General features: G+C 39.6%; 1 protein-coding gene across 1 annotated transcript; it reads right to left on the reverse strand.

The window, feature by feature from the left end:
- Positions 1-1929: 1929 nt before the first annotated feature.
- LOC140330482 (uncharacterized) lies at positions 1930-8841 on the reverse strand. The gene is made up of 2 exons (XM_072410628.1): positions 8705-8841; positions 1930-5905 (listed from the first exon to the last, which is right to left on the reverse strand). The coding sequence occupies exons 1-2, from the start codon at positions 8759-8761 to the stop codon at positions 5156-5158; spliced, it is 807 nt and encodes a 268-aa protein (XP_072266729.1). The 5' UTR covers positions 8762-8841; the 3' UTR covers positions 1930-5155.
- Between the last annotated feature and the right edge of the window lie 4764 nt (positions 8842-13605).

The raw sequence follows: 13605 nt of genomic DNA on the forward strand, positions 1-13605 counted from the left end.
ACCAGGTCCCCTGCAGCTGCAGTCAGCGGCTAGTATCAGACAAGAATCTAATGTGTGTTCAACAGGAGTCCGATTTCGTTTAATGGATTTGTCCTGACGGATCCACAAACGATGAACGACCAATGCAAGTGATGGAGAGAGAGCGCAGTGAGGTGCCACCCTCACCTCTCCATAGAGCAGAATGGCGCTGTATGTACAGGACTCGTTCATGCATCTTTCAGTCTTTTGTCATTGGAAAGGATCGTGAAAGGTCCTTTCCAACAACAAAAATCTACCGTGTGTACCCAGCCTGCTTGTTACTGTTAAAAATTTTAAAGCAAAATTATCATAGTAAAAAAGTAAAAAGGCATTTACCTTTACCGGTGGATAGACACCCATCCCTCCATGATCTTAGTCGAGTCCGTCCCACATTGTCCTGTCCCATCTTCCTATACGTTCTTCTTCGTTGTTTGTCTGTCGATCTTGCACTGCCCAGGCCTGAGATCGGGTAAGATGCCTTTAAATTGACCTTATCACTCTTTTAAAAATTTCATGTATTCGCACTCTGCACTTACAGAGGGCAACAAGTATTTTCTTTGTGATACCACTTGGTATGTCTGGTAGGATGACCTGGTGTCTGGTAGGATGACCCCCATTAGGTACCAAGTTTCATTCCACCATCCATTATGTCACTATAGGATTCATCATGGTGCCCAGTGTCAGATATCCTAGAGTAGTAAGTATTCATTCTTTATAGTGTGAAGCAGCCAATTTTATTTTACACAACAGTGTCACTTCAAAGCTTCAAATTGTCATTGGTAGAGTGAGAATGGGTTAGAAATTCTAACTGTAGTAATTCCTTTCTTTACCTTTCCATGATGGTGCAAATACATTTAGGGGTGTTAAAGGACCGGAATGGAAAGAAAATTGCCCCAGTAGGGTCAGGAAGAAATTAAAACATGGCAGAAATTTGAACTCTTCATGGCAGAAATTTGAATGGTCTACTGGTGACTTTTTTACCTTCATGAAAGTCTAAGGGCTCTATAGGATGTAATTTCTTTACAAAGGCAACTCAGAAGCAGAATGAAGTAACTCAAAGGCAAATCATAGCAACAAGTCCAGTTAAGATTTCTCTGAAACGTCTTGAGGCATATTATGGTGGATTTGCTTTTGGATTTAAAACTTAGGTATATGACCTTAGAGCGCTAAGGTATCTTGAAGCTATAGCACAACCCTCCAATAAAGCCAATACAATAGGCAACCAGCCTGTGACAAGTGCAAATGCTACAGGCTTCATAGACTCAAGCTACTTTTGGTACGTTTGCCATTTTGGTATTCCAAGCATGACCCCTTTGGGTCCACTTCAGCAAGACACCCTCAGCGGATATACAAACTGATATGCTACTAAGAAATGTCAATTATTATTCTTTTGCCTAAAAACCCGATGCTATTGCTGGCCATGGAGGACGTCATGGCTGGTGACAGCTCTGACACCTTCACTGAACGGCAAAGGATTCAGGAGTGGCTGGGACAGGAAAGGACAAAGTTAATTTTGGGCACCGATGCCTTAGCTGACCACTTATAATGTTTATGAAGTGACCTTGGTTCCGTTTTATATGTTACAGACTTCTTACTGAATTTTTAATCACAGATGAAAGACAGACCGCAAAGTTAAAATTTAAAATGGACCTTTAATGTCAGGAATTGTATTCTGCTCAGCTGTCTAGCTCAGTTACTTGTGTGCGTCAAAGCACAAAAAAAGGATAGCTGCCCTTAAACTTTCTATATCATTTTGTCCAAACTTTAAAGTTTAAAGCAGAATTAAACTCCAATTTTTATGTAAAACACAACTTGTTTTTTTATGGGGGATGAGAAGTATAGGCTTGTAACCTGGCATGTAATATATGTACTATGTCCCTTGTTGGTATAATACAGACTTGGAAACACAGATTTAATTGTAAGGACCAAGGCCACAGCTTTATTGATTATCATCAGTCATCAATCATCATAACTCATCAACTTTCAATTAACTATAACATTAGAAAACTCCAACAAAAACAGCATAGCAATGAAACCCAGTCTGAAAGCTTGGAAAGGTCTTTCCTAATCATCAGATCAGGAGGCCTTCCAACTAACCACATTTTACTAAGGTCATAAAGAAAGAAATATATGGAAAAGTATATTTAGATAAAAGAAAATGAGAATATAAGATAGAATAAGTAGGGAAAAGACGGGAGCGTGGGTACTTGTAACTTCTAGGGTGAAGATCTAAAGAAGAACTGTAATCCTTCCACCACTATCCTAAATTGGCCACCAGTTTTGTTCTTGCCCCAAGGTGTCAATGTAATAAAAAATAGGTGTGTAAGAACATGAAATCAATAGGAGCATTTATTACCAAATCAAGACCAAATATACCAACTTCCAACAGCCAGAAGCCCCCAATCACGGAGGCTCTAGAAGCAATTATTTCAAGTTTTTTAGCCTCTCCAGGATTTTTTTTTTCTTTCAGCCCTTTCCTTTGTACTTTCAGAAAAGTGAGGACATTTTAACCTAGTAAAGCTAGTTGGGGAAGATTTTATTTTTCATGGAACCACTGACAATATCTATAATGGCTATAGTTTTCTCTTTCTTTTTTAATGAGGACGTTGAAGACGCCTTAGAGGACCTGGATTAGTAGATGTAGGTATCTCTTGAAGTATTCTACTAATACTTCACTCCGTGTCAGTGGGTGAAATTATAGAGATACTGAAGATTTACAGGTCACATGGCTACACAAGGCTACGGCAGCCAAGTACCCATCAAGATTTTCCTAAAGATTTAGGATGTCGCCAGCACTCTGATGCAAGTCATATTGCTCAAAATCAAGTGCAACTAAATCCAGATCACCTAAAGCAACTTTCAACCAATTCATGTCTAAATGCATGTATTCCCACAGCCATAGCTTCCAAATGTTTCTCATTTAGAGAGATCTTCCTTCATAAAGATAGACTAAGGCAAAATGGGGCCCTAGGCTATATTGACATTGGCCATAAATTCTTTTATAGACATGGATATGACTGCAATATTCACAGAAGAATTCTCCCTATTTGCTTGTATTCGAATAGCTTCTTAAGGCCCCAACTGCCTACAAGCTCATCTTCTATTTTGAATGGACTCTACTCAGATCTGTTTTTTCTGTATGGGTATAAAGGTTGTAACAAGGCCCTCTTTATATGCCCAGACCCTGGGCTAGAGTTATCCTGTAGATGATCCAGCTCTATTCTTTCAGAATCCTTATATCTTTGACTTTTGTAAAAACCTATTTTTTTAAGAATACCTTTTAAATAAATAATAATAAAAATAATAATAAATAAATAATAAAATTTAAATTTAACTGCAAAGTGCAGAACTAAACCCATAATTCAACCTTTAAATTTTTCATTTGTTATTTTATCAAGGAAGAATATTGGTGGAGAACCCATTTGTGGGTTTAACCAATCAATTTTTGAATATTACAGTTAAACTAAACCCAAAATTAAACAAGAAAAATTCTAATAGCAATCAGATTGATAAGCAAATACAAACACTGTACAGTAGAAATATGATGGACAAAAAATCAGTTTCATCGACCAAATGCACACCCCATTATAGCCAGTTCATTTCTGAATACAGCCAGTGTAAGAGTCAACCAGATGTGTTCATATGACCCCAAAAGTTGGAAGAACAATAGAGGACAGAATAGATTTCCCAGCATCCCTGCAATACAGACATCATTTTGTAAGGTATATCCTGCCAAATATAAGTAAAGACTAGGCAAGAGTATGGGAACTTCTAACATTTTACTTCCTTGGTGGACATCAAAAAAAGAATTGTAATTCTCCAGCATTACCTTAAATTAGACACCCCTGTTCTTACCCTAAGGAGGTAATATAATAAAAAATGTGACTTTGTGAACCCGAAAGTTGGCAGAACAATAGATGGAAGGCTACATTTCCCAACATCGCTGAATTACAGTGAAAACCAAAGGTCTACATGATAAGGGTAAAATTTATCATTTACACTTACTTCCATGATTTCTGTAATAATTTGCTTTCTTTGGTTTTGGGTTTAGTTGCTTTTCACATTGGGAACATACCAGAGACGTGTCCTTAATATACATTCTTTGTGCTAAAGGATGTTCTTTTTTTAAAATCTCAGAATATTGGTGGTGGCTGTACATCTCCAGCCCTGGCTCGGCTTCATGATTGTGACAATGGCATAGCGAGCCTGTGCCGAGGCACAATTTATCAGTTGTCAACAAATGCCTGGACTATCCTGGCACTGTCACCAGGTTTTCTTTTAATGAAAGCAGCTGATATTCAAGAACTGAAATAGGTTTTTAGTTAAAGGATTTGGAGCCTCTTCAAATGTCCATAATCCATAGAGTAATTTCCATGTTATTATTGAATATATCAATCATTTTGGCTATTTTTGCATACTATAAACTTACTCTGAGCTGTTAAAACAGCCAAAAGAAACTAAAGAGTAAATAAACCTAAAAACAAAAATGGAATCTAGTGCAAGTTAGTAGTTCTTAGATATGGTGGCTGTATTAGTTTTCTTTTTCAGGCCTTTTATTCCTTTATTGATACCTTGTGATTCCGTCAGTAACATCATTTTTTCTGTGTGACTAAGCTCCCTCAATATACGACATCAGTAATGCTATCCCAGGAATACAGAAAGTCTTCCCGTGCTCTTCTTTTGTATGAAAAAATGGGACTAGATTCTGCAACCCACAGAAGCGCAGGAATCCATCAGCTCAATATTCTACACTTATTGAATAGACACTTTCAATTTTGTATTTAACAAACGAAACAGGCGGAAAGAAATGAAATAAATCATTAGACTTTACATATACTTTAGGAGTGATTTTGGTTACCAACCATTGGAAGTTACCTAATATTTTAGCTACTAAAAACAAAGAACTTTTTTTTCCACATACCAATAATTATTAATTGGATTTATATTTCTGAAGATAACCTAGTGCTTTTAGATTTTCTTTAGGGTCTATTTGTAAAGCAATGAATCTAACATTCCTTTAAACTAGTGGGGAATCTTCCAGATCCATGTGTTTCATAGGCAGTATTTGATTCTCCACCAGCGATTGTCAGATTCACTGCTGTAAAAAATTGACCAATTTGTGTTATGTATGGACTACCTAATCTATTGTAAGTCTATTGACTTTTATTGGTTTTGGTATGCTGTGATTTGTGTTGTGACTTTTTGTGTGGTTAAAACGCCCTTTGACAGATACATTGGTGGAATCCACAGAGACTATTTTTGGAACCATATTATGGACTTGCCCACTCTTGAGTTTAAATGTTGAGGAACTTAACATTCCTTCTCGAGCATTTCCAGATAACGGAGTAATGTTTCGGTGGCAATCTTGTAGACCTTTGCTGTCTTTTGGTAAAATATTTTCTACCTTTATTTCTCCACTTTCCTCCATCATGCCAACCTTGTTTAAAGGAGCTCTCTTAGTGGGTCGGTCATTTATGGCATTCACCGTCTTGTCAATTTGCTTATAACTCTTTGTAGGCAGGTAGACTTCATCTTTCATTTTTTTAAGCTGGGCTTCTTTCACTTCTTCGGGGAGGTTGAGCGGGGCCAGCTTAATTGGCCGCTTCTGAAGATAAATATCTGAGTTCTGGGCTTCCACCAAAGGTGGTGGCGTCAAAGGCTCAAACTTTCTGCTGAACTTCTTGCTTGGCCTGGCTGACCCTGGCTCATTCCTAACTGCAATCTTCGATGGGCTAGAGTTTACAGGTTCAAGACTTGGATATTTCCGGTCTTTAATTGGAGCTGGAGGTAATGATATGACCCTGGTGTTTTTACCAGGATTAGATGCGTAGCTATTACAGATTGCCACTTTCCTATGGGATCTGTGTTCTTCAAGTTTAGGGGAGAGCTGTCAAGACACAGAAAGGTAAATGTTAATTGTTTTATAGTGGATATTCGATATCTGAGTGACTCTTTAAGGAAATATCTTTTTTAAGATATCTGGGGAAGGATGAAACCAAAAGAAGGGTTCACTATGAAAGAGGGATTTTTCAGGTACCGTAGTAAACAACATTGAAGTTAAAATTACCAAATCTATTTGTATAAATTTAAATCCATATGAGCTATATATACATAAACAATTTTACAAAGATGTTTTATATAAACGTTCTTCAAAAAACCTGAAAGAACTCTGCCACTTAACCTGTTTCCCAGAACTGCTTCTTCAGTAGTGTTACAATGCACTGGTTTAAGATATCTGTCAAGAAATATAAGCAGCTACTTTTGATATTAAATCCATTTTTTAGACCTAGGCTATACCTACCTTGGGATATTGGCAATTTTTTGGAATGTGGCCCATGAGGACTGTCACACTTTACACCAATAATGGTAACACGCTGCACGTCTTACCAACTGGACCAGGAAAGTATTCACACAATTGGATTTTGGAATTCCATTCTTTTATTTCCTTAGATATAAAAAGTACATCTTTGTTTGGTCAACCATTGAACAATGAATTGCCCAATATCATGGGCCTATGGTAAACTTTCCTTACGTCATCTTTTATTAGGAAGGCTTGTCTGCAAAAGCAATGCATGTTTTATCCAATACAGGTTTATTTTTTAGCATTACTGGCAGGAGAAAATATATATTATCATTGCCAAAGCAAGTGAAAAAATTGGAATGGCAATGGGAAAAACAGTAAAAATATAAAAAGGTGAATACAAAAGATTTATAAGCTATACTTATGTAACAAAAGTAGCCTAATATGTATGATGCCCATTGTATTTCTTTAGGGCATTTGTAGCCCTTACAGCACATTGTGACAATATAAGGTTATCCACATTCAAAGAGAAATAACTGATATATGGGTGGTTCAAGACTCCTGCTCCTTATGGAGGGATAATATTTGCATTTGTTGATTATATTTTATACCTCCATATAGTAAAAGCATTGGGATTTTTCAAAATTTATTATAGTTATGATGAAAAAGAGTACTAACATGCATTAGCATTCTATTGATAAAAAAAAAAGTTAAATAATTTGACTAGAGCAGTGTTTCTTGACCTAATAAACATAGGAGAAACCTTAAAATAACTTTCAGGTCTCCAGGGAACCCTTCCTATAATTACTATATCCATAGGCTCTTAAATTGCTGGTCATTGGGAATGTCAGCCTTACAGAAAGCCAAAACAATTATTGATTTAATGAACAACTATAAACTGACCCAAGAATCACACACCGGTCATTGCTCAAGAAACTCCCAGCAACCTCAAGAGGAACTCTAGGCTACCCTACCTTTCTTCAGTGGTTGCTGGGGGTTCCTTGTGCAATGAGCAGTGAATGTCTCTCGGGTCAGTGAAGTGACACCAATGATCTTTTTGGCTATCTTTAGGGTTGACATCCTTCCCAGTGGCCAATAAAGTAAAAGGCATCTATCCTATTGACCGATAGGCTAATGTACTATGAATTGAGCATATCCTAAAAATTGACAGAGGGTCCGTGAGATCTGAAAGCTATTCAAGGATTATACAAGGGATCTCCATGTTCAAATGGTTCATAAAAGCTGGACTAGAGCATTGTAACACTAAAATACACTTGGTTACTTGCGTTTGGGCTCCAGAGGAACAGAGCTGGTGAGAGTGGCAAGAATGTGGAGAGGGATGGAGGTTTAATGCAAGAATCAAGAAAAAAGCCATACCTTCTTTATTTGCCATACAGCTCCTCCCATTGTAATTTTAATTTTCCAGTTGCTTTGGTGATGTTCTATATAATTGTCTTAACAACAATATTAAAAATAAACTTGTATTTGAATAAAACATGTATTCCTATTAGTGACAAGCCTGCCATTCTTCCTTCCCCCTAAAGATAGCATAAGGAAAGTTTAGTTTAGTTTGTCAAACCCTATTGCATTTTCCTATTACCTCTTACCTGCTATCTTCTCATCCTCAGTCCATTTCCTTATATTCTCCCTCCCATCTCTCTCTTGGACTGGGGACCAGGGGCTCATCAGAAGTGAGAAGGACCCATCAGAACACATAGCTTTTCAATCAGAAAAATGCAGTAGGGTTCACCAGGGGACCAGGTGGCTGTTGAATACCACTGGGGCTTACCGAAAGTATTTTCCAGTCTTCTGATAGGGCATTCTGACCCTATATGTATATTGTGAGTGATTAGGTTTAAACACACTCCTTGCAGAAAAGCACTTCAAGTTGAGCTCTTTCCACTGCCCAAAAATCATGAACAGAAAGCAACTTCCAGGGTTTGCCCCGCAGGGGATTGGAGTTATCACCTAGCTTTCTCTCTCTGACACTCTTCAGGGCTGTTGGTTCACAAGCCTAAACATTTGGAGACGTCCTGGGCTCTCCCAGCAATACAGGCTACACCCAGCCTGTCCACCTGAGCCACCTGGCCCACCTGGCCTCAGGCTGCATCTCCCCCAGGCTGCTATCCTCAAATTCTGGCCTGGAAAAAGGATGGAGTGCCCGGCTTACCTCTTCTTTTCTGGACACTCCGGGCCTGGATCCCAAATTAAATGCCACAATATGCAGCAATATAATTATGCCGGGCCCTATTCAGGCACTTTTATTACCTTTCCAGGTGAAATTGAGGTACATGATGCGAAAAATCCTCTGAATATAGCATCATAAAATTTATTCTTTTCCAATTTATTTTTATATTAATCCCCCAAGCAAACTCAAATACTCACAGACTCAGCGACCATCTGTCTATTTGACTTCCTGATTGTCTGAGACTTTGTATCCATTTCTCATTCCCCTCTTTCAGCAGTCAATCGTCATGCTCTTCAGTACATGTCTGCGTAAAGTCTGAATTCCAAGTTTCAGAACAGACATCTCTCCCTGTAACAGATTAGACAGAGAAGGATTAAGGTCAGTATTTATAGAATCCACTTAGCGAAAGTGGTCAAGACGGAAACCCTGCTGTGACAACACAATGGCATAGAGAAACCATTCACAAACTTACCATGTACTTCACCTTGTAGATGTTAGAGCCTCTTTATGATAACGTGTGACATATGGAGGAACAAGGAAAAATACAAGTGTAGCTATTGAATACATTAAGAAAATGTCTTTTATGTTCTTAGAACAGCTGACAATAATACAGATATATGGTAAGAGAGATGACTGAGTAAAACTTTTATTCTTGTAGAAAAAGTGATATAGACTTTTTTATTCCTATACAAAGTAAGAACTCTTTGGGAATTACAGTTACAATTCCCGAAAGATTACAAAAGGAGAAGAAACTAAAAGGAGGCAAGGAGGAGTATTTGGGGAGACATTACATTTTATATTGAGTTTCTCACCTTCTGTCTCATATCCAGGACAGGAATTAATGGAAAATTCCCCAATGGAAGACACATGGAGCCCCCAACTTGTGTTCAGATCCCGAGACAGTCCTCTAGCTCAATGAGGACTTTGATTTAGTGTTGTATGGAGGCAGCAGAAGGAGGGTGAGGGAAAGCCAACATCATAGGGCACAGACTACAGAACAGGTAAGTGCTGACACCAAGGTCTACACCCAACCCCTACTGGGCACTAATAACACTTCTTAATAACCCCCAAATTACAATTGTCCCTCCTCACTCCCTGCTGGACAGCTGGACATCATTGTTTCCTCCCACCTCTCTGGTCATTTTTGTTCCTCTCAACCTCCACTGGGCACCATTGATTTATCCACCATTTTTGGACATAATTTTTCCCCCTACGTGTCATTATTGTTCCATCTACCATTTGTGGTTACTATTGTTCACCATTACTGAGCACCTATTCCTTCCCCACCTCTCCCTGGGTATCAAATTTCACCCTCAATGGGACACATAGGTCTTCCTCTAGCCACTATAGTTCCCCTCAACCTCTGTTGGGCACAATTTTGTTCCGCCACCACTATCTGAGTATTATTTTGCACTCCATGCTTGACCCCACCACCTGGTTAGGATACGTTCTCCTACCCTAAGCTGAGCAGTAATTGATGTCCCCCCATGTGTTGTGCCCCCTTATTTTCCCACTGATCACCAATACTAACACAAACATTTCTTTTGTTCATATACATTCATAGGGATGTGTAATATATGTAGGTGCACCCCCACTGCTCCTTTAATGGCTACTATTAAACATAACTTGGCCACTTTAATTTTTATATATAAGGATGTTCTCTTAATTTTTTATGCAAAATGAATAAAGTCATTCAGTTTTAAGAAAAGCTTGGATTGTATAGAAAAAAACCCGCCTGGGCCTTCTGGGTGTTCTTTGTTAACATGTATGATGAAATGCACCACCTGAGATCAAGTATCTTCAGATGCCTGAAAATGAGGGTCAATGGGAAGGGGTCAGAGGTCTATAATTATAAACTAATGAAGAATACAATCCAACTTGAATGGCATCACAGTTCAAGTATCATACAAAATTGGTTGTATTTATTTATTGAATTTTTAGAAATGCTTTTATTTTATATTTTCTTGCCTCATCCTTCAGCTTCAAAAATACAGACATTAATATGAGTCACATACCCCTGGTATCCTGAACTATCACAGTGACCCCTCCATTGAGCTTTGCAGCTTCCTGTGTCATCTGCCTTGTCTGTGGGTCTTGAAGAAGAATCCTCACAGTACTGTGGCCCCCCGCTGAGCTGCCTGAACACTTCCTCCTTTAGCAGGAACTCTCATTCAAAAGAAAATCCATTTTTTGTGATATTATCCAAGTGTATCTTTTATAGTGCTGATAGATGCAACATAAACCCAAAATTGCTTTTCTACAGTATTCTATGATAACCTGTCTGGGCATTGTCGGTAAAATTTTACATCTTTTAATATCTGAAAAGCCACCACAACGACAGGCAGCAATAGAGGAAAATAATTTGAGAGAGAGAAGAGAGAGAAAAAAAGAAAGAATAAAAACTGTTACTTTATTGTTTGGAGGACACACTAACCTGTGTTACCGCAATTCTCACACTTTGCTGCAGATTCTGTCTGCCCAGTGCAAAAGTTACTGTAGACATGGATAGTTTTTAGAAAACAAGGGATTCTGGTTAAAAATTATATAGTGAATAATAAATCAAGAATTTCTGCACCATTTTGTCTGCCGGGGACCTGGAGAAGGTGGGCATTTGCCCAGTTTGCTCTACCCTTAATCCAGCTCTGACTAATGTGGCTATGTGTACCGCAAGGGGTACTTCCATCAAGATCAAGGGAATACTTGCTTGTCAGCATAATCAAAAGAGTTTAAGGTTCAGCACTCAGTCTTGGTATTTCACAGCCCCAGGCATTCTCACAAAGATTTTCTCAAACTTCCGATGAGTCCGTCAAATTTTAGTGAACCGATTTTGCGAACCCATCAAAAGTTCCAGGAAATCAGTACACGACAATTTCCAGGGCTGCATTCATTCATGCAGCCCTGGGAATCCTGTGCGCGATCCTTGGCACTAGAGGTTAAATGGGGACCAGTCTCCCCATTCAAAACCTCTAGTGCTCTCTGATTGGCTGAGGAAAGGAAAATCCTGACGACGCGTCCCTGGGGTTTTGAATAGGGAGACTTGTTCCTCATTTAACCTCTAGTGCCGGGGATTGCACACTGAGGATCAGCTCAGCCCACAATTTTTTATTTGTTTTTTTTTAATTAAAAATAGAGCTCGGTAACAATTTCAGTAAGTGAGAACATCCGAACTCACTCGCTCGCTCATCCCCATTCACAGGAAATCAATGCTTGTAACAAGTGCTATAGTGCCGATGGTAACCCAATACACTTTTACCGCGGACTTGCAGTGTGTTGCACTGTAACGTATGACATTTTGCGAACCCAGCCCTAAAGCTTTTAAGACACATATAAGTCAGATTTGTGTGAATATTTATAACCAGAATTGATTCCAATGGATTAGGGGAAATTAAGGTTTTTATCACAAGGGAGCAGATGAGTAAAATGTTCACACTGCCCTTGAGGTTTTGGTGTGTTCACCACTTCTTTATACCAGGGAATCACTACCTCTGGGGTGGGGTTACACGTAGCTTCTCCCAGCAGGAGCCCCATCGAGAATGAATGGGGGAGGTAGTGAGTTGCAGCAGTACTGCTCACTGTCTACAGCTGTCAAATGTGCAGATGCTGGTTCTTTAAGAAGTGAGTACCTGAGGTTCTGGCAAGGTGCCAGCCACCAGGAGCCGCCTGGGATCATTTCAAAGACCAGGCAAGAAGGGCTCAGTGGGTAATCTTGTGTGTCTAAAATGAACAGAGAGGGGGGTGTAAAGTTGGACAGATTTAGGCAAAACAGGTACCAAGGCAACTTTCTGCCCCTTCTCCCCCCACCATCTTTCTGAATATTCTATTAGACACTACATGCACCCTTATACAGTGCTCTGGCCAATTGCTTTATATCCCTGATAGACTTTAGAAGAAGAACTGTTATGGTTGGGCCCCCTGGACATCCACCCGGCACTCAGATTCTGCCATTGTGGACAATAATTCATAATGTATCCAGGGGTGTAATCGTAAAAAAAGAAGAGAGGGCACGGTACTATCCATGGCAAGCACACATGCGCATCATTGGTATGTAGACATGCCCGCCCCGCTCCACCCCTGCCTATGTGCCACTCAAAGGGGAAGAAACTTCGCCCGAGTGACGTCATGATACCAGAACCAGCCCACTCTCCCATCGCAGGTCCGAGCCTGTAATGGGAGAGTGGGTGGGTTGTGTTCAGAGAAACAACCCGCCCACCGCCCTGAGCCTACAATTACATACGGGAGACATGGTCCGCCGCTCTGGCCAGTGCACCCCCCAGTGGGGTCTTTTTTCTGACCCCACGGGGGGGGGCCAACCGGCTAGTTCCACGAACCACCAAAGAATTCTTAGCAAAATAGGAGTGGGCACGTGTGCACATTCCGAAAAAAGTGGGGGCATAGCGTTCCCACCCGTGCCCGCCCCTCTACACTCTGGAATGTATCATGATTTGTAGTTCCTTCCCTGCCAAATTGTTTTGGTGAAAGTTACACCCTTCTGATCACAGCTCAAGTCACGGCCATGCACTAATATTATGTTTACTTCATATATGTATTATGTATGTATACCTAAATACATGAAGAGACCTAGCAAGAGAAATTCCTTGGAGCAAAGTGATCATGTATTCCATATTTTTATTAGATATAGAATCTCTGATCATTTTGGCTACAGATGCATCTTTTCACAACATTATTAACAAAGCTAGCTGATTATTGGCTGCAACACTGGAAAAAATCCATTATTTTTTGTTTGGAATAATCTATTCAGCAGTGACCGATGGCTAGCAATAAATGAACAGGGCTGGTTTTAAGGAAAACTGGAAATTGCTCATACCCCCAACTTACCCAGGACTCCAACTGACAGAATGGCAGGATGTGCAAAGAGCTAGAATGCAGTGCACTTGGGGCACCACTTAAAATTAGTTTTGTCCAAAGTTGACCCTATTCCTATGTAATTTCTGTTTGTTTTATTATCATACACTGTACATGTTACAGGGCCATGAAATGCAGTCACTATTGCAATTATTTCTTGCAGGTCATAGCTGTCCATAAAAGTCTGTGCAGGTAGATGCTGCCGGTCTGCTGAGCTCTGGGATTTGTATTGAAT

Source organism: Pyxicephalus adspersus, chromosome 5, assembly GCF_032062135.1.
Source record: "Pyxicephalus adspersus chromosome 5, UCB_Pads_2.0, whole genome shotgun sequence".
Classification (NCBI taxonomy): Eukaryota; Metazoa; Chordata; class Amphibia; order Anura; family Pyxicephalidae; genus Pyxicephalus; species Pyxicephalus adspersus.

Bases quoted from the DNA above. Each gene is read 5' to 3' on its own strand.
- LOC140330482 (XM_072410628.1), bottom strand. From the start codon at position 8,761: ATGGATACAAAGTCTCAGACAATCAGGAAGTCAAATAGACAGATGGTC. The intron at 5,906-8,704 runs GTGAGTATTTGA...GTGTCTTGACAG, and splicing joins GACAGATGGTCGCTGAGTCT to CTCTCCCCTAAACTTGAAGA.